Source organism: Heptranchias perlo, chromosome 4 (assembly GCF_035084215.1).
Source record: "Heptranchias perlo isolate sHepPer1 chromosome 4, sHepPer1.hap1, whole genome shotgun sequence".
Lineage (NCBI taxonomy): Eukaryota > Metazoa > Chordata > Chondrichthyes > Hexanchiformes > Hexanchidae > Heptranchias > Heptranchias perlo.
Window position 1 is genome coordinate 8,737,941 of NC_090328.1, and position 19,853 is coordinate 8,757,793.

General features: G+C 44.0%; 1 protein-coding gene across 4 annotated transcripts in view; it reads left to right on the forward strand.

Annotated features, from left to right (window-relative positions):
• rgs12b (regulator of G protein signaling 12b) overlaps nt 1-19,853 on the forward strand; it is a 248,487-nt gene that overhangs the window by 183,519 nt on the left and 45,115 nt on the right. For all 4 annotated transcript variants that reach the window (XM_067982441.1, XM_067982440.1, XM_067982442.1 and 1 more), the window contains exons 10-12: nt 5,316-5,431; nt 6,489-6,689; nt 11,976-12,049. In XM_067982441.1, the coding sequence (XP_067838542.1) occupies nt 5,316-5,431; nt 6,489-6,689; nt 11,976-12,049 (391 nt within the window). The remainder of the gene's footprint in view (nt 1-5,315; nt 5,432-6,488; nt 6,690-11,975; nt 12,050-19,853) is intronic.

The following is a 19,853-nucleotide window of genomic DNA, read 5'->3' on the forward strand; positions in this document are numbered from 1 at the left end:
TAAGGCATCGTTCAATAAGTGTTGATTCCAGCACAATATTTACAAATTTGTGCTTGAGAATCCAGGGTAGCCAAGACCTTTTTTTTATTTGTTCATGGGATGTGGGCGTCGCTGGCGAGGCCGGCATTTATTGCCCATCCCTAATTGCCTTTGAGAAGGTGGTGGTGAGCCGCCTTCTTGAACCATTGCAGTCCCTGTGGTGAAGGTTCTCCCACAGTGCTGTTAGGAAAGGAGTTCCAGGATTTTGACCCAGCGATGATGAAGGTACGGCGATATATTTCCAAGTCGGGATGGTGTGTGACTTGGAGGGGAACGTGCAGGTGGTGTTGTCCCCATGTGCCTGCTGCTCTTGTCCTTCTAAGTGGGAGAGGTCGCGGGTTTGGGAGGTGCTGTCGAGAAGCCTTGGCGAGTTGCTGCAGTGCATCCTGCAGATGGTACACACTGCAGCCACTGTGCGCCGTTGGTGAAGGGAGTGAATGTTTAGGGTGGTGGATGGGATGCCAATCAAGCGGGCTGCTTTGTCCTGGACCGTGTCGAGCTTCTTGAGTGTTGTTGGAGCTGCACTCATCCAAGCAAGTGGAGAGTATTCCATCACACTCCTGACTTGTGCCTTGCAGATGGTGGAAAGGCTTTGGGGAGTCAGGAGGTGAGTCACTTGCCGCAGAATACCCAGCCTCTGACCTGCTCTTGTAGCCACAGTATTTGTATAGCTGGTCCAGTTAAGTTTCTGGTCAATGGTGACCCCCAGGATGTTGATGGTGGGGATTCGGCGATGGTAATGCCATTGAATGTCAAGGGGAGGTGGTTAGACGCTCTCTTGTTGGAGATGGTCATTGCCTGGCACTTATCTGGCGCGAATGTTACTTGCCACTTATGAGCCCAAGCCTGGATGTTGTCCAGGTCTTGCTGCATACGAGCTCGGACTACGTCATTATCTGAGGGGTTGCGAATGGAACTGAACACTGTGCAATCATCAGCGAACATCCCCATTTCTGACCTTAAGATGGAGGGTGGGTCATTGATGAAGCAGCTGAAGATGGTTGGGCCTAGGACACTGCCTTGAGGAACTCCTGCAGCAATGTCCTGTGGCTGAGATGATTGGCCTCCAACAACCACTACCATCTTCCTTTGTGCTAGGTATGACTCCAGCCACTGGAGAGTTTTCCTCCTGATTCCCATTGATTTCAATTTTACTAGGGCTCCTTGGCGCCACACTCGGTCAAATGCTGCCTTGATGTCAAGGGCAGTCACTCTCACCTCACCTCTGGAATTCAACTCTTTTGTCCATGTCTGGACCAAGGCTGTAATGAGGTTTGGAGCTGAGTGGTCCTGGCGGAACCCAAACTGAGCATCGGTGAGCAGGTTATTGATGAGTAAGTGCCACTTGATATCACTGTTGACGACACCTTCCATCACTTTGCTGATGATTGAGAGTAGGCTGATAGGGCGGTAATTGGCCGGATTGGATTTGTCCTGCTGTTTGTGGACAGGACATACCTGGGCAATTTTCTACATTGTCGGGTGGATGCCAGTGTTGTAGCTGTACTGGAACAGCTTGGCTAGAGGCGCAGCTAGTTCTGTAGCACAAGTCTTCAGCACTACAGTTGGGATGTTGTTGGGGCCCATAGCCTTTGGTGTATCCAGTGCACTCAGCTGTTTCTTGATATCACGTGGAGTCAATCGAATTGGCTGAAGACTGGCTTCTGTGATGGGGGGAATGTTGGGAGGCGGCCGAGATGGATCATCCACTCGGCACTTCTGGCTGAAGATGGTTGCAAACGTTTCAGCCTTGTCTTTTGCACTCACGTGCTGGACTCCACCATCGTTGAGGATGGGGATGTTTACAGAGCCTCCTCCTCCCGTTAGTTGTTTAATTGTCCACCACCATTCACGACTGGATGTGGCAGGACTGCAGAGTTTTGATCTGATCCGTTGGTTGTGGAATCGCTTAGCTCGGTCTATAGCATGTTGCTTCTGCTGTTTAGCATGCATGTGGTCCTGAGTTGTAGCTTCACCAGGCTGGCACCCCATTTTTAGGTACGCCTGGTGCTGCTCCTGGCATGCTCTTCTACACTCATCATTGAACCAGGGTTGATCCCCTGGCTTGTTCGTAATGATAGAGTGAGGAATATGCCGGGCGACGAGGTTACAGATTGTGCTGGAATACAATTCTGCTGCTGCTGATGGCCCACAGCACCTCATGGATGCCCAGTTTTGAGCTGCTAGATCTGTTCTGAATCTATCCCATTCAGCACGGTGGTAGTGCCACACAACATATTGGATGCTGTCCTCAGTGCGAAGACGGGACTTAATCTCCACGAGGACTGTGCGGTGGTCACTCCTACCAATACTGTCATGGACAGATGCATTTGTGACAGGTAGATTGGTGAGGACGAGGTCAAGTAAGTTTTTCCCTCGTGTTGGTTCGCTCACCACCTACCGCAGGCCCAGTCTGGCAGCTATGTCCTTTAGGACTCGGCCAGTTCGGTCAGTAGTGGTGCTACCGAGCCACTCTTGGTGATGGACATTGAAGTCCCCCACCCAGAGTACATTCTGTGCCCTTGCTACCCTCAGTGTTTCCTCCAAGTGGTGTTCAACATGGAGGAGGACTGATTCATCAGCTGAGGGAGGGCGGTAGGTGGTAATCAGCAGGAGGTTTCCTTGCCCATGTTTGACCTGATGCCATGAGATTTCATGGGGTCCAGAGTCAATGTTGAGGACTCCCAGGGCCACTCCCTTCTGACAGTATATCACTGTACCGCCACCTCTGGTGGGTCTGTCCTGCCGGTCGGTCAGGACATACCAGGGATGGTGATGGAAGAGTCTGGGACATTGGCTGAAAGGTATGATTCTGTGAGTATGGCTATTTCAGGCTGTTGCTTGACTAGTCTGTGGGACAGCTCTCCCATTTTTGGCACAAGTCCCCAGATGTTAGTGAGGTGGACTTTGCAGGGTTAACTGGGCTTGGTTTGCCTTTGTCGTGACCGGTACCTAGTGGTCCAATGCTGGGTGGTCCATCCGGTTTTATTCTTATTGTGACTTTTTTTAGCGAGATTTTACAACTGAATGGCTTGCTGGGCCATTTCAGAGGGCAATTAAGAATCAACCACATTGCTGTGGGTCTGGAGTCACATATAGGCCAGATCGGGTAAGGACGGCAGGTTTCCCTCCCTAAGTGAACCAGATGGGTTTTTACGACAATCCGGTAGTTTCATGGCCACCATTACTGATACTAGTTTTTAATTCCAGATTTTATTTAATTAATTGAATTAAAATTCCCCAGCTGCCGTGGCGGGATTTGAGCTCATGGCTCCGGATTATTAGTCCAGGTCTCTTGATTACTAGTCCAGTAACATAACCACTATGCTACTGTACCTAAAGTGCAGGACACTAAAAAGAAAAGAAGGTCACTCGAGAAGTAGCGATCAGGTGACATCAGGCTTGGGTTGTGAAAGCTTAAAGATTGTAGGAGGAAGGAAAGATTTCAGGAGATTTTTTTGATCTGATCATGGGATGTGGGCGTCGCTGGCAAGGCCAGCATTTATTGCCCATCCCTAATTGCCTTTGAGAAGGTGGTGGTGAGCTGCCTTTTTGAACCGTTGCAGTCCGTGTGGTGAAGGTTCTCCCACAGTGCTGTTAGGAAGGGAATTCCAGGATTTTGACCCAGCGACAATGAAGGAACGGTGATATATTTCCAGGTCGGGATGGTGTGTGACTTGGAGGGGAACGTGCAGGTGGTGTTGTTCCCATGTGTCTCTTGCTCTTGTCCTTCTAGGCGGTAGAGGTCGCAGGTTTGGGAGGTGCTGTCGAAGAAGCCTCGGCGAGTTGCTGCAGTACATCCTGTGGATGGTACACACTGCAGTCACAGTGCGCCGGTGATGAAGGGAGTGAATGTTTAGGGTGGTGGATGGGATGCCAATCAAGCGGGCTGCTTTGTCCTGGATGGTGTCGAGCTTCTTGAGTGTTGTTGGAGCTGCACTCATCCAAGAAAGTGGAGAGTATTCCATCACACTCCTGACTTGTGCCTTGTAGATGGTGGAAAGGCTTTGGGGAGTCGGGAGGTGAGTCACTCGTCGCAGAATACCCAGCATCTGACCTGCTCTTGTAGCCACAGTATTTGTATAGCTGGTCCAGTTAAGTTTCTGGTCAATGGTGACCCCCAGGATGTTAATGGTTGGGGATTCGGCGATGGTAATGCCATTGAATGTCAAGGGGAGGTGGTTAGACTCTCTCTTGTTGGAGATGGTCATTGCCTGGCACTTGTCTGGCGCGAATGTTACTTGCCCAAGCCTGGATGTTGTCCAAGTCTTGCTGCATGCGGGCGCGGACTGCTTCATTATCTGGAGGATTGCAAATGGAACTGAACACTGTGCAATCATCAGTGAACATCCCCATTTCTGACGTTATGATGGAAGGAAGGTCATTGATGAAGCAGCTGAAGATAGTTGGGCCTAGGACACTGCCCTGAGGAACCCCTGCAGCAATGTCCTGTGGCTGAGATGATTGGCCTCCAACAACCACTACCATCTTCCTTTGTGCTAGGTATGACTCCAGCCACTGGAGAGTTTTCCCCCGGATTCCCAATGACTTCAATTTTACTGGGGCTGGTAAGGAATGTGTACAGCAGACTTCAGCATTAATGCGATTACTACCTGCTGATTAATTTTATTTAAAGTCAGGTCAACTAGATAAGCACTCCGTTTGATGGCTGAGTTGATTAAGTCAGTGAGTAACTGAACCGTAAGGGTCTCAGGAAGGTCTCTGGTTTAATCTCTGCTCTGTACTGATCTAACTGAGCTATGATAGTGGTTATTGCTACAATTGGTCTCGGCAGCCCTTAGTTGGAGAGGGGGACATTTGAGCGTAGCCCCTGCTCCTGATTGCTGTGGACGGAAGGAGCAGAATTGAGCCTGGCTGATGCCCCCTGCAGTTGAGTAGTGTGCCGATGCTGAACTATCTTTGCTAGCACAAGAAAAATCGTCTCTTGACAATTAGTGGAGGGTAGCTGGCACAATGGAATGGTATCCCAACAGCAATTGATGTGTTCAAGAGAGAAAGAAGTGAGAAAAGTGGCCCAAAAAGCAGCTTGGTAATGTAGACATGGTTCAGACACTACAGATGCCTCAACCATTTTAGATTGCACATATCTGCTAAACCATATTAACCATATCTTCTACCTTCTTAAAAAGGTACAAGTATTATAATATTATGCAGCTTGCAGATATTTCAGCACCAATAGGATGTTTTAAAAGGTTGAGGGTTGCAGGAAAGCATTTTATGTTGATGCAACAAGCACTCTTTCTGTTATTCGCCAGACCTGTCTGAAAGTAATGGACTGTCTCAGTGGCGCCGGGAATCATTTGGCTCCACATCATCTTCTACTAGCACAGAGTTGATGAATGCCGGCTGTCCAGGAAATAATAGACATGAGGTTAGTTCAAACTAAACAGAAATATGGGAGTGGTCCCACAGCTCTAGAAGTGGTGCTACTGGAGGGACTGATCCTTGACTTCTGTTTGAACTCATTTGCTTAGTTCAATAGAGGTTCACGAGCTCTAGAATGTTGCCACTAGCAGTAGGGAATCTGTTAATATTTATTTCAAGATTACTCTTTTAAAAAAAATACTTGGGGGCGAGGTGTGCTAGTTTACGGCAGTGTGCCATACAGATCAGGAAAATGCCAGGTTTGATCCCTGGTCTGCACCCAGGCCAGCTGAGAGGCAGAAGGAAACTGCAATTGGCCATGGCCACATTGGCTTAGGAAGAGCCAAATTGTTCAAAGTTCATCTCCTGATTGCCATCCAGTGTCCCTTGCTGGATGTGTGTGGGTGTCAAATGAAGACACCGCAGTCAAACAGCCTTGCAACCAGGCTCACGTTAAAATGGTCACTTGAGTGAGGGCCTGGAGGGTGTCTGGCACTTCGAGCTAAAACTTAGCAAGGGGTCAACACCTTCAAGAGAGGAGGAGAAGGAAAAAAAAAGGAACACCATAAAAAAAACTGAGGGGATATCTATTGTTCTGTTATAACTAAATTTTCACCACTTATTCAGAGATCACCTTAATCTTGAATGTCCTGTATGCATAAAATATTACACAGAGGAATTGTATGCCCCAAGGCAAACACAATCAGCCAACATGTGAAATAATTTGAGCCTATATTGTTTTAAAAAAACATAGTTGGTATCTTCACATGTTGTTTTGGATATGCTGGTATGCTATCCAAATAATAAGAATCACACCGGACTTTAAAGTAAAGAATGTTGAGCTATTGGGCAGACAATGATCTGACCAGGAGAGTGGACGCGACCTTTATTGTGGATATTGTTTGTATGTGTTTTAATTTTATCCTTGTTTTATTAGCTAAAATAAATGTTTTTTTAATCCAGAAGAGATTAATACTGACTTAGGATCCGCTGGTATCAATTGTGTTCCAGTATGTTGCTCATTTAGTATTCAAGCCTGATCGAAGCTCTTCTTTCTCTAAAAGTATGATTCCACCAAAGTGTTGCTGCCTGTGGCGGAGAGAGAAAAGTCTTCAAAACACTGCACTATAAATCTTCCAGATGGCTCCTCGCGTACAGTTTCAATCCAAACCGGCATTTCTATTAGACAACTGCTGACTGAGCTCTGTGAAAAGCTCCAAATTCAGTTGGCAGCCATAGACCTCTTTCTGGTTGGAGGTGACAAGGTATGTCAAATTGCTCGGTGCTTCCTTTCCAGCCTATTTAAAGATGCAAACAAATTGATTCAATCAATTTTAAGCAAAATGTATGTTAACCTATATCTTACAAATAGTAACCCTACTGTTCAAGAAAGGAGGGAGAGAGAAAACAGGGAACTACAGGCCAGTTAGCCTGACATCAGTAGTAGGGAAAATGCTAGCATTTATTATTAAGGATGTAGTAACAGGGCACTTAGAAAATCATAATATGGTTAGGCAGAATCAACACAGTTTTATGAAAGGGAAATCGTGCTTGACAAATCTATTAGAGTGTTTTGAGGATGTGACTAGCAGGGTAGATAAGGGGGAACCAGTGGATGTAGTATATTTGGATTTTCAAAAGGCATTCGATAGGTTGCCTTTTGAGGATTGGTTAACCGACAGAGAGCAGTAGGAATAAATGGGTCATTTTCAGGTTGGCAAGCTGTAACTAGTGGGGTGCCGCAAGGATTGGTACTTGGGCCTCAGCTATTTACAATCTATATCAGTGACTTGGATGAAGGGACTGAGTATAATGTATCCAAGTTTGGTGACGATACAAAGCTAGGTGGGAAAGTAAGCTGTGAGGAGGATACAAAGAATCTGCAAAGGGATATGGACAGATTAAGTAAGTAGGTGATAATGTGGCAAATGGAATATAATGTGGGGAAATGTGAAATTATCCACTTTGGTAGGAAGAATAGAAAAGCAAAATATTTTTTAAAGTTGAAAGACTAAGAAATGTTGGTGTTCAGAGGGATTTGGATATCCTTGTACACGAATCACAGAAAGTTAACATGGAAGTACAGCAAGCAATTAGGAAGGCAAATGGTATGTTAATCTTTATTGCAAGGGGATTGTGGTACAAGAGTAAGAAGGTCTTGCTGCAATTATGTAGGGCTCTGGTGAGACCACACCTGGAGTACTGTGTACAGTTTTGGTCTTCTTACCTAAGGAAGGATATACTTGCCATAGAGGAGGTGCAACGAAGGTTCACTAGATTGATTCCAGGGATGAGAGGGTTGTCCTGTGAGGAGAGATTGAGTAGAATGGGCCTATATTCTCTGGAGTTTAGAAGAATGAGAGGTGATCTCATTGAAACGTATAAAATTCTGAGAGAGCTTGACAGGGTAAATGCTGAGAGGCTGTTTCCCCTGGCTGGAGAGTCTAGAATTAGGGGTCATAGTCTCAAGATAAGGGGTTGGTCATTTTGGACCGAGTTGACGAAAAATTTCTTCACTCAGAGGGTTGTGAATCTTTGTAATTCTCTACCCCAGAGGGCTGTGGATGCTGAGTCGTTGAGTATATTCAGACTGAGATCGATGGATATTTGGACACTAAGGGAAGCAAGGGATATGGGGATAGGGCGGGAAAGTGAAGTTGAGGTCGAAGATCAGCCATGATCTTATTGAATGGTGGAGCAGGCCATATGGCCTACTCCTGCTCCTATTTCTTATGTAGTGGATTCCTACAAAAATAACTTGAAATTATGAAGTACTTTTAACATAGTAAACATCTTACGGCAATTTACAGAGGCAGAAACAGCTACCAAGCAGAAGTAGAAAAATTAAAGATAACTGATGGCATGGTAAATACCTAGGTTTTGAGGAGGCATTTGAAGCTGGGGAGAGAAATGGGGAGATGGATGGATTTAGAGAGAGAGTTTCAGAGTGGGGCAAAGACAGTTGAAGGCATTGCCACTAAAGGTGAGTAGATGTATAGGGGGGTGGCAAAGGAAGCCAGAGTGGAGGGCACATGGTGGCAGGTAGGACTGGAGGAGGCTGTGAAGATTAGGTGAGGAAAAGCTATAAAGGATTTTCAAATGAGGATTTGGAATTCAATAGGATATTCGACAGGGAACCAATAGAGTCCGACAAAGATGAGTAATAGAGGAGCGGATAGGATGTGGGTGTGGCACAGGAGGACGGCGAGCAGAGCTTTGGAGAAGTTGAGTTTGGACACGATGATGGTCTGAAGGGAGGTGTGGATAAGGGTTTCAGCGATGGTGGGGTGAGATCAGGGTTGTGTCGGCAGTGTTGTAGAGGTGGAAGTGAGTGATCTTGATGAATAGGATGTGGGTTAGCTTATACATGAGTATATTCACACTTATATGTGTCACCTTATACATTGGTATATATGTCTCACATCAAGAACGTTTTCTGTGTCCGTCTAATTAATCCTCACATTCCAATTCGTTGGCTACAAGAATAATCTCAATGCTGTAGTATGCATACATGTCAACTGTTAGTATTTCACACTGACAGTTAGTGTTTTGCGGGTTTGGTTGTTTTTATTTCAAAATATACTTTATTTCATAAAATTTAAGGATACCATAATTCTAAGGTAATACAATTCAAAACAATACAACATGGATTGTACACAATATGATTCCAATATTACAATTTAAACACAGTACATATCTTATAATACATGCTGTACAATACAAGGTGGGATGGCCTTACACAGTTTTGCAGGCCTGGTACACTTGGCACTATTTGCTGACAAAAAGTCACTGGATTGGTGCTCTCTCTTCTTAGCACCTCTCCTGCCTCTTGCTCTTTTAGGTGATTCTGGCTGCTGCATATTGTAGACACAAACTCTGCCAAGAACCGGAGCTCCTACCTACAGCATGCAGCAGCCATGATCACTTCAAGTAACAGCAGGACATCGGTAGGGGTATTGCTGACTGAAGGAGGGGGAATGGATAGCAATGAAGGGGGGAGAGGCGAAGCGAAATAGATGGCAATGAAGAAGTTGGAAAGGCAGAGAGGTGAGTAGCAGTGAAGAGTGGGAAATGGATGGCAATGAAAGGGAAGCAGGGCTGAAGTGTGAAGGAAAATATGAAGGATAGAGCGAGGGAGCAGTACTTGGGAGGGTTGCTTTCAAGGGATTGAGGGGAGAGGGCAAGATAGGGAGGAAAGGGAGTGCCAGTATTAATTGAGGGAATACGAATGGGAGACTGCCAGCATCAACTAATGGTGGAGGAAACTGTGCCAGCTTGAGCTGAGGTGGGGGAGAATGCCAGCTGAATGGGAGGGAAGAGAGAAGAATAAGCTTGAACTGGATTAACAAAGCAGAAGAGTTCCAGGTTGAATTGCAGGCACAGAGGAAGAAGAGTGCCAGCTTGCCACAAGGGAATTTGCCACTGGAATTTTGTTCCTTCAACATTTCTATTTGTTCCTTGAGGCTTTCACATACTTATGTTTTTTCCTCCTCCAATGCAAGTTTACGCTACAAAGCCCATGTAATCCAATAGGGAATTCAGGAGAAATTTCTTTACCCAAAGAGTGGTAAGGATATGGAACACGCTACGACAAGGAGTAGTTGAGGCAAATAGGATAGATGCATTTAAGGGGAAGCTAACTAAGCACATGAGGGAGAAAGGAATAGAAGGATATGCTGATGGGGTTAGATGAAGAGGAGTGGGAGGAGGCTCATGTGGAGCATGAACGCCAGCACAGCCAAATTGGGCCGAATGGCCTGTTTCTGTGCTGTAGACTCTATGTAGTAACTTGTTTTCACATGCATAATCTTGACTTGTTAGCCTTTTTGAACCTGTTGGTCTACTTTACTAGCTTTGTAGATTATCTTGTACTAGTATGCCAAATTTGGATATATTAATTCTGGAAGAGGACATATTAATGATAGAGTTTTGGATTTTTTATTGAATACTATTTTGAAGACTATTTTGGCAAATATTTTGAATGGGATGCATCCTAGGTTGCTGAGGGAAGTAAGGGTGGAGATAACGGAGGCCCTGGCACAATCTTCCAATCCTCCCTAGTAATCGGAGCAGTGCCACAGAACTGGAGGATTGCAAATATTTTACTCCTGTTCAAAAAAAGGGAGAGGGATAAACCTGGCAACTACAGGCCAGTCAGCCTAACTTCAGTGATGGGGAATCATTTAGAGACAATAATCTGGGACAAAATTAATTGGCATGTAGACAAAAATGGGTTAGTAAATGACAGCCAGCATGGATTTGTTAAAGGCAAATCATGTTTGACTAACTTGATTGAGTTCTTTGATGAGGTAATGCAGAGGGTTGATGAGGGTAGTGCGGTTGATGTTGTGTATATTGACTTTCAAAAGGCGTTAGATATACCACATAATAGACTTATTAGCAGAATTGAAGCTCTGGGTTTAAAGGAACAGTGGCAGTGTGGATACGAAATTGGCCACAGGACAGAAAGCAGAGAGTAGTGGTGAAGCGTTGTTTTTCAGATTGCAGGGAAGTATACAGCGGTGTCCCCCAGGGGTCGGTATTAGGACCACTGCTCTTTTTGATATATATTAATGACCTGGACTTGGGTATACAGGGCATAATTTCAAAGTTTGCAGATGACATGAAACTCTGAAATGCAATAAACAGTGAGGAGGATGGTAACAGATCTCAGGAGGACATAGACAGACTGGTGAAATGGGCAGACACATGGCAGATGAAAAGTAACGTGTGAAGTAATGCATTTTGATAGGAAGAATGAGGAGAGACAATATAAACTAAATGGTACAATTTTAAATTAAGTGCAGGAACAGAGAGACCTTGGGGGGTGGGGTGCACATACTCAAATCTTTGAACGTGGCAGGACAAGTTGAGAAGGCTGTTAAAAAAGCATATGGGATTTTTGGCTTTATAAACAGGCATGGAGTACAAAAGCAAGGAAGTCATACTAAACCTTTATAAATCACTGGTCAGGCCTCAGCTGGAGTATGGTGTCCAATTCTGGGCACCACACTTTAGGAAGGATGTCAAGGCCTTAGAGAGGGTGCAGAAGAGATTTACTTGAATGGTACCAGGGATGAGGGACTTCAGTTACACGGAGTGACTAGAGAAGCTGGGGTTGTTTTCCTTAGAGTACAGAAGGTTAAGGGAAGATTCAGTGGAGGTGTTCAAAATCATGAAGGATTTTGAAAGAGTAAATAAGGAAAAACTGTTTCCAGTGGCAGAAGGGTCGATAACCAGAGGGGACAGATTTACAGTAATTGGCAAAAGAACCAGAGGCGACAAAATAGTGATTTTTTTTAATGCAACATGCTATTATGATCTGGAATGCACTAACTGAAAGGGTGGTGAAAGCAGATTCAATAATAACTTACAAAGGGAATTGGATAAATACTTGAAGGTGAAAAATTTATAGGACATGATATTGAACTAATTGGATAGCTCTTTCAAAGAGCCAGCACAGGCACAATGGGCCGAAGAGCCTCCTTCTGTACTGTATCACTCTATGATTCTCTATTTACTTGTAAGTATTACCTCTGAATTTTTTTAAGCCTCTTGTACTTGATCAAGACTGCAGCACTTTAAATTCACGGGAAATTCGATTAGAGAAGCGTACACTATTTCGGTAAGTTAACAAATTATTTAAATTGTTATGATTGTGATCTACAAGATGCAGAAAAATTGAATGAAACTTTGAATAAAAATAGAAAGAGTTAAATTGTTTTAAAACTGCATTGCAAGTGTGAATGATGAGCTAAATTTTATAGCCAATATGCCTATGTTTAAATTTCCATTTGAAACATATTCCGCCATTTGGATGTTGCCATGGCATCTACCCTCCCCAGATGCACTTTGGCTGCCATATTAGAAATCAATTTAGTCAGGATGAAGAATGACAATTGTATGGCTTTCTTGGCCTAGAAACAGAGCAAGAGATCATATCACCCGTTCCGCGCTGGGTAGAGTCATGTCTGTCCAAAAGTCTTGAAGAAAGCGCACTTTCCACCCCACCTGTGGTGTCTTCGTCGATTCACACATCTTCTGCCCCGCCAGAAGGCGGAATGCTAAGACTGCCTTTCCTGCAAGTTAATGGTTTTGCGAGCTTCCTGCCCAGATATCAGTCCTGCTTGATTTACACATCCTGCACCAGATTATTTAACTACACAAAATCATATATACATATATATATGATCTTGTGTAGTTAAATAATATATATATATATATTAGTGTAGAAAAAGGGATATACATACAGACACCATTACAGCTATTTCACTTGCCCACTGTACTAATGAGCAAGGGCACATTCTTACAGTCCCTGCCTTGAGGGGGACCCCTCTCTGACCCCTCACTTTAGTTCCCTCAGAAACTGCGTTGTCTCTAGGTGTTCAGTACGGCATCTTAATTTGGCAATTATACGTTTAACAAGGTGTGTAACATACATTAAGTAAATGTTCAACAGGACCTGCAATATTACAAGGAGGTGAGAGGCAATACACACCCAACGGTGAGTTGATATATGGAGACCTATATCCCACCAATGGGAATGGCCTCCTATGCTATCAATTTTGTGATCAAACCTCAAGTTGCCTTGTTCAAGCAAGTAAAAATGTTTCAGGGAGGTGTTCAAGCGTGACACTAACTTACTGAAGTCCTCAGACACTGGGGGGATGTCATACCCAAAACAGGCCACATGGTTATGTAATTCGGCCTTAAGGGTGTCATTTATAATCACGTTTATTTGTATGTGGTCCTTATTATTGAGCAGGACATGCTGACCAATGGTGGTGGGTAGGCATGTGCAAGCAAGGAACTGGACAGGAGCCTGTGTAGTTCCCTTCGCTTACCCCGTCTCCCTCCACCCTTGATTTACAGTCCTGTTGTCTTAATTTCCCCAAGTTCCCTAGTGTAGATCCTGGTCCTCACGCTCTAAACAGGAAGCACCACCATAACCTTTTCATGATGGGTTCTTATTAGCTCCTTTTCACCTCATTTCACCTACAAAACACAAGCGTACTATTTGTGGTTACATATTGTGATTACATTTTGTGACTAAATATCCCACCTCCCGTGCTGACTCGGTGTCAATCAACTCTAGATGGCCTTTACCTTGGCTGTGCATTTACACACCCAGAGACGGCTGTTTTTCCTCACACTGAGACAGGACCTCGTCACCACTCAGTACCGCCCTCTTGCTGAATACCTAGACACCAAGCGAGTTGGGATAATTGACAAGGTTAAACCATATTCTTACATCGCCTTTTCACCTTACCCCGTAACCTTTTTTTATTTGTTCATGGGATGTGGGCGTCGCTGGTGAGGCCAGCATTTATTGCCCATCCCTAATTGCCCTTGAGAAGGTGGTGGTGAGCCACCTTCTAATTGGTCTTGTCTAACCATATATACATATTACTTCTAAGTTTCATTTGGTTAATACAGAAACCTACAGTGTATCATAATACCAAAAAATCATGGACTTAAAAGATTCTCCAGCTTTCCTTTTACTAATAGCCATTGTGTGGATATTTTCTAAGTATTATTTCTCCCAATTTCATTGTTAACTGAAAGGAACCTAACCCTGAATTTTGGAAATCCAAATTACTATGTCCCTCTTTACTTTAATTCCAATCCCTCTGATTGGTACCAGTGTTTCCTGACTGTTTCATTAATTAGTCGGTTTCTCTATGGAGCATGTGTTTAAAAGGTTTTCTCACTCTCCTGAGCCACATTAACCATTTCATGTCATGCTGTTGTCAAGTAACTGAGCATGTCTGAGACCCGTTCTTCAGTGCATCTTCATCACGTATTTCTGCATACTAGTTGCCTCACACGCAACATTTCACATTTGCACGTTCAGCGGTATCCCAAAATCATGCCAAACATAACATCACATACAAGCCATTCCTGCGCTTTCAGGCTATCTTCTCAACAGATCGGGGGGTGACTGGATGTCTTTGCTTATCTCCCTGCATGGTCCCGATGATTCGGGTAGTGGCCAGGCTATCAAATGCAGTTTTCTCATTGTTCAGAATAGACAAGGTCACAACATCTCCAAGAGAAAGCTATGAATTTACTATTCTTAACTACACTTTCCTGACTTTCACTAGATTGTACATTTATACCATTTATATCTTTATTAAATCATGCCCAGGTCAATGACTTTAGAGAAATTCCTATTTGGGTGGTGTTATTTCTCTATTTCTATTCTTTAATTTTCAATCACTTCCTCTCATCCAATTTTACCCATCCCATTATATTACCAATCGTGAACCCTGGAGGAACTTTACTGTCCAATACAATATTTACAGTTGTGTTAATGTCCCAAGACATTTTATTTTTGTTGTTTATTTTACTTAAATTCTTCTCGAACCCATTTCCCAAAAATTCCCACTACACTGCCTGAGTCCCTTCTGTCATTTCACAATTATCCCAATTCGAGAGCAGTATTGTTGGACTGACAGGACTTGTCAACGTACAATTTTATTCCCCCTCGAAAAGAATTCTTCCTTGATGCACAGCATTAGATAGGAACCATTTAGACTGGACTTCTTTTATTTTAAAATATAATTTGATTATCCCCTTAAATTACAGGTAAATTTTCCTTCCTCGAGTGCATGAACAGCAACTCAGATAAATTTTTCTTATCAATTCCAATTCCAGAAACAAATTATGTCCAGGCTTTGTGGTTTTATAGTAGAGACAGAAGTACTTGTAACTACTTTTGGATGTAACTCCCATATCTCCCCACCTCGAGCATTCTGTCTCAGAAGACAACAAATGGGATCAAAATGTTTTCAAAAGAAGAAAAGCAGCTTGGATCAAGGATGATGATTGCTTTTCCTTCTTTATGTAATTTTGAATTATCGAAATAACATCGCCACGCTGTGACATTTGATATCTGCCGATGTCTGCAGATAAGGTCTTAAATTTTAACACCACTGGATCGTTTCCTGTGCCAAATTTCTGCAGCAAAGTTTGCTCCGTAACTTTGTGAAGCCATTTTATGTCAAAGAACTGCTCTTGGTAATCCTGCACCATCAACACTCATGTGGTCCCGAAAACCATAGTCACCTGTTTTAAAAGAAACACAGAAAATTCATTGTGGCTCTTCTTGAGAGTCCATGGGCTTAATTTGTCAAACCATCATTTATTTATTTTTGTCCAAAGGAATAATCCCTTTACCCGAAACCAATCCAGAAAACAAAACAAGAGAGAGAGACTGCCTAGCCCCTCTCTCTCTGGAGCTCGCAGCCTGTCTGAAATAAACCCTGTCTCTCCCACACACAGATGTACGTAGGACTGCCGACTGGAATTTCCAATTCCAAGTCCTTCTCTGTGTTTTCAAGATATAACCACATTAAAAAAAATGTTTTATGTTTTTGATCTTTTCTTTTACAATTAAATCTCATTTTGTCAATTATTTTAAATAAATGCTAAGGTTGTTGCTTGGTGAATTGAAAACAGATGTCGGTGTCCTTGGAAGGGGTTAATTTTTTTTCAGAAACGAAACGACGGAGTCCGATATCAGATGCACGCAATGTATGTCAATGTAGCTTTCACGTAAAAAAAAACATGCGTACCAAGAGATAGCATTTCTCTTCGTTCATTTTAGTTTTTAGTTAGTCCAGTATTTCCAGATTGTTGTGATCAACTTTTTGTTGAGGTCTCCCTCAGTTTCTAATTGTTTCTTAAGTTTTATAATTTGCTGCCCTTGCCATAACACAACTATAGCTTTCCAATGCATTTTTCTCCACATACTTTTTGTGGGTATGATCTTAACCAACTCTCCTAGCTGTTCTTGGGTTTCCTGCTTTTTCTATCAAGGAGATACGAGATCCTTTTTTTATCTGTTCCGTTTCTTGGTCATTTTTTTTCAGACCACAGCCAATCACAAGATAAAAAGGGGTGTGCTGTCAGAGCTAACAGCTATCACATTTTAGTACAACCAAGATTTATCCCAAAATTATTAAGATTGATGCCCTGTACTAGATAACAAGATGTCCTTCTTCGATTTACAGTTACACAAATTAACTTCTTACACATCAATTCACACACACTAATACCATACTCAGCACAACTTAAACTTAAAATCACTCGACATTTACATCAAATCATTAAGCATTTAAGAAATTCAGAATGCCAATTTTTCTGTGACGATCTCCTGTCCGGAATTTGAGATGCTCACATTTTATAAGAACCAGAATTTAATAGGTCAGTTAACCACAATAACTCCAATTTTAACTCAGAATTAAACACAAGACAAAACAGATACATTACACAAAAGAGGAAAACACATAACAAGCAGTAAGAAGGGGGTGTAGCCTGCAACTTGAACAGAAAGCACTCACAATGAGGACAGGCTTCTTAAAGAGACAGGACACTGAAAACAAAAGAACACATTCTGTAGCTTATTATCTCTCCCTTTTTAAATCATTTATCCTTCATCTCTGCACTCCATTTTCAATCTCCAAATTTTCCGACTTAACTTAATTCTAAACTGAGTTTAAAATTTTGTATGGGAAAGCCCTTTTATCAGGCTTGTTTTTACTCCCATGTTTAAAAGCTATCTCCTTCTCCTCTGTTGCTGGAAGGCAGGGGTATAGTAACATAATACCAAGTTCTCTGGCCAGAGCCTGTGCAATGTCTGGCCATATCAGCTGTGATTCTACTGCGGTGGGCCCCTCCCCTGGCTCCCATTGTCATGCTGGTTGTTATCACATTTAGTGCATCGGCTCTTTTTCCTGAAACCCTGTTCAGCGTCGGGGTAGGGAATAGGGAACCTTTGTTCCCTCCCAGTCAGGATCCCCTCCTAGCAACCCCTGTCCCCTGGTTATGGCTTTCTGGCATCCCAGTCTGCCCTCCAGCTCGGCTATCCTGAGGTGACATGTCGAATGGTCGGCTTCCCTTCCTGGCTTAGCTATTTCTTTTCGCAAAGGCCCTCGTGCATCCTCTAATTCCTGGGTCAGAACCCCAATTACTCCCTCCGTCTCCCGGATCCTCTCTTTCATCTACTGGGACCCGACCGCTAGCGCAGCAGACACACACCCCTGGCTCTGCTGCTGTTGCAGCATGCTTGTTAGGTCATGCGTCCTGTTTTGTTGCAGCTCTAGATCTCGTTTTATCTGAGCATTTTCCTTTCCTAGCTCAAGGGCTTGCATTTTGACATGGCTCAGTTCTTCTTCCAGATCAGATCTTAACTGCTCGCTCCTCTTTGCACAGAAGAGGGTGGCATGGTTTAGTAGGTGACAGTCTCTATTAAGCTTGATGGTACCCTCATCCACCTGTTTTTGGATCAAGGCCATCACCACAGAGAGGCTGTCCCCGTTATCATTCATAACTGTCTTAATTGTTGCAGTACCGTTTACTTTTTCCCATTCTTGCCTGAAGGACCGACTCCACGTTTTTCACATGACTAGCCATCCTCTTAAACACAAATACTACTGGCAAAAAGCACTCTCTTTCGGTTCTCCCTCCGAAGCTGATGTACCGCGGAATAGGTCAGTCCCAGGACCTTCTGTGAAGCCAAATAAACACCAATTTTAGTCAGGTCCCTTAGTGGTTGCCAATTCTGTAGGGATTTTTATTCCCTCTTGCCGGTAATTGACCTGACTCCAATTTGGTGAAAAGGTGCTTTATTGAAATTCACAAAAGGACCAACGACACGCAGTGTTGGGGCAGTGGTTTACAACACAGAACAAGAGATCATATCAAGTGTTCCGCGCTGGGTAGAGTCGTGTCTGTCCAGGAGTCTTGAAGAAAGCGCGCATTCCACCCCACCTGTGGTATCTTCGTCGATTCACACGTCTTGTGACCCCTTGGACTTCTCGTCCTCAGTTCTGTTCTGCCTGGAGCTACTTCTATTGATCCGGATTGTTCGTCTAAGTTAGGTTACTCCTGTAAACAATTTTACAACACCAAGTTATAGTCCAACGATTTTATTTGGACTATAACTTGGTGTTGTAAAATTGTTTACAATTGTCAACCCCAGTCCATCACCGGCATCTCCACATTTAGGTTACTCCTGCTAAGTCTCTACAACCTGATATCAGCGCAAGGTGCTCTTTTTTGCCCCTTTTGGGGGTGGACCCAGGGTTAGCTATTGACATCGGCCCTTGCCATATTGGGGTCTCCCAAATAGGCGAGGTGTCCAATGGTGCCTTGAGTTCTTTGTTTCTTTAAGGAAAAAGGGTCAGCGTCCCCACTATCTTCCACCTTTCAGGGGTCTGCATAAAAAACTAGTGTCCCACTTCTGGCCTTAACCAATCATTACCTTACATAGTGGCTCAAGACTCTTTTTGCCTTTGTCAAGGCTGGGAATCCATCTTCCCCCGGCCTTCTTTGACTCTTCCAACTTCCAGGCCAGGTGTCCTGGACCAGCCTGTAAGGGTTCATTGTTTTACGACTACCCAGCATCTGATAAGAGTCCCAGCCCTGACCAAGTCCAGAATGTTTGTTTGTTTCATCTTTTAGCTTTTTATGTAAACCGGCCAGAAGGCGGAATGCTAAGGCTGCCTTTCCTGCAAGTTAATGGTTTTGCGAGCTTCCTGCCTAGATATCAGTCCTGCTTGATTTACACATCCAGCACCAGATTATTTAACTACACAAAATATATATGTATATAAAAAGAGATATACATCATTATAGCTATTTCACTTGCCCACTGTACTAATAAGCAAGACACAATCTTACATCACTAGTATTTTTTTTATTCATTCGTGGGATGTGGGCGTCGCTGGCAAGGCCAGCATTTATTGCCCAAACCTAATTGCCCTTGAGAAGGTGGTGGTGAGCCGCCTTCTTGAACCGCTGCAGCCCGTGTGGTGAAGGTTCTCCCACAGTGCTGTTAGGTAGGGAGTTCCAGGATTTTGACCCAGCGACGATGAAGGAATGGCAATATATTTCCAAGTCGGGATGGCGTGTGACTTGGAGGAGAACGTGCAGGTGGTGGTGTTCCCATGTGCCTGCAGCCCTTGTCCTTCTAGGTGGTAGGGGTCACGGGTTTGGGAGGTGCTGTCGAAGAAGCCTTGGCGAGTTGCTGCAGTGTAGATGGTACACACTGCAGCCACTGTGCGCCGGTGGTGAAGGGATTGAATGTTTAGGGTGGTGAATGGGGTGCCAATCAAGCGGGCTGCTTTGTCCTGGATGGTGTCGAGCGTCTTGAGTGTTGTTGGAGCTGCACTCATCCAGGCAAGTGGAGAGTATTCCATCACACTCCTGACTTGTGCCTTGTAGATGGTGGAAAGGCTTTGGGAAGTCAGGAGGTGAGTCACTCGCCGCAGAATACCCAGCCTCTGACCTGCTCTTGTAGCCACAGTATTTATGTGGCTGGTCCAGTTAAGTTTCTGGTCAGTGGTGACCCTGAGGATGTTGATGGTGGGGGATTCGGCGATGGTAATGCCATTGAATGTCAAGGGGAGGTGGTTAGACTCTCT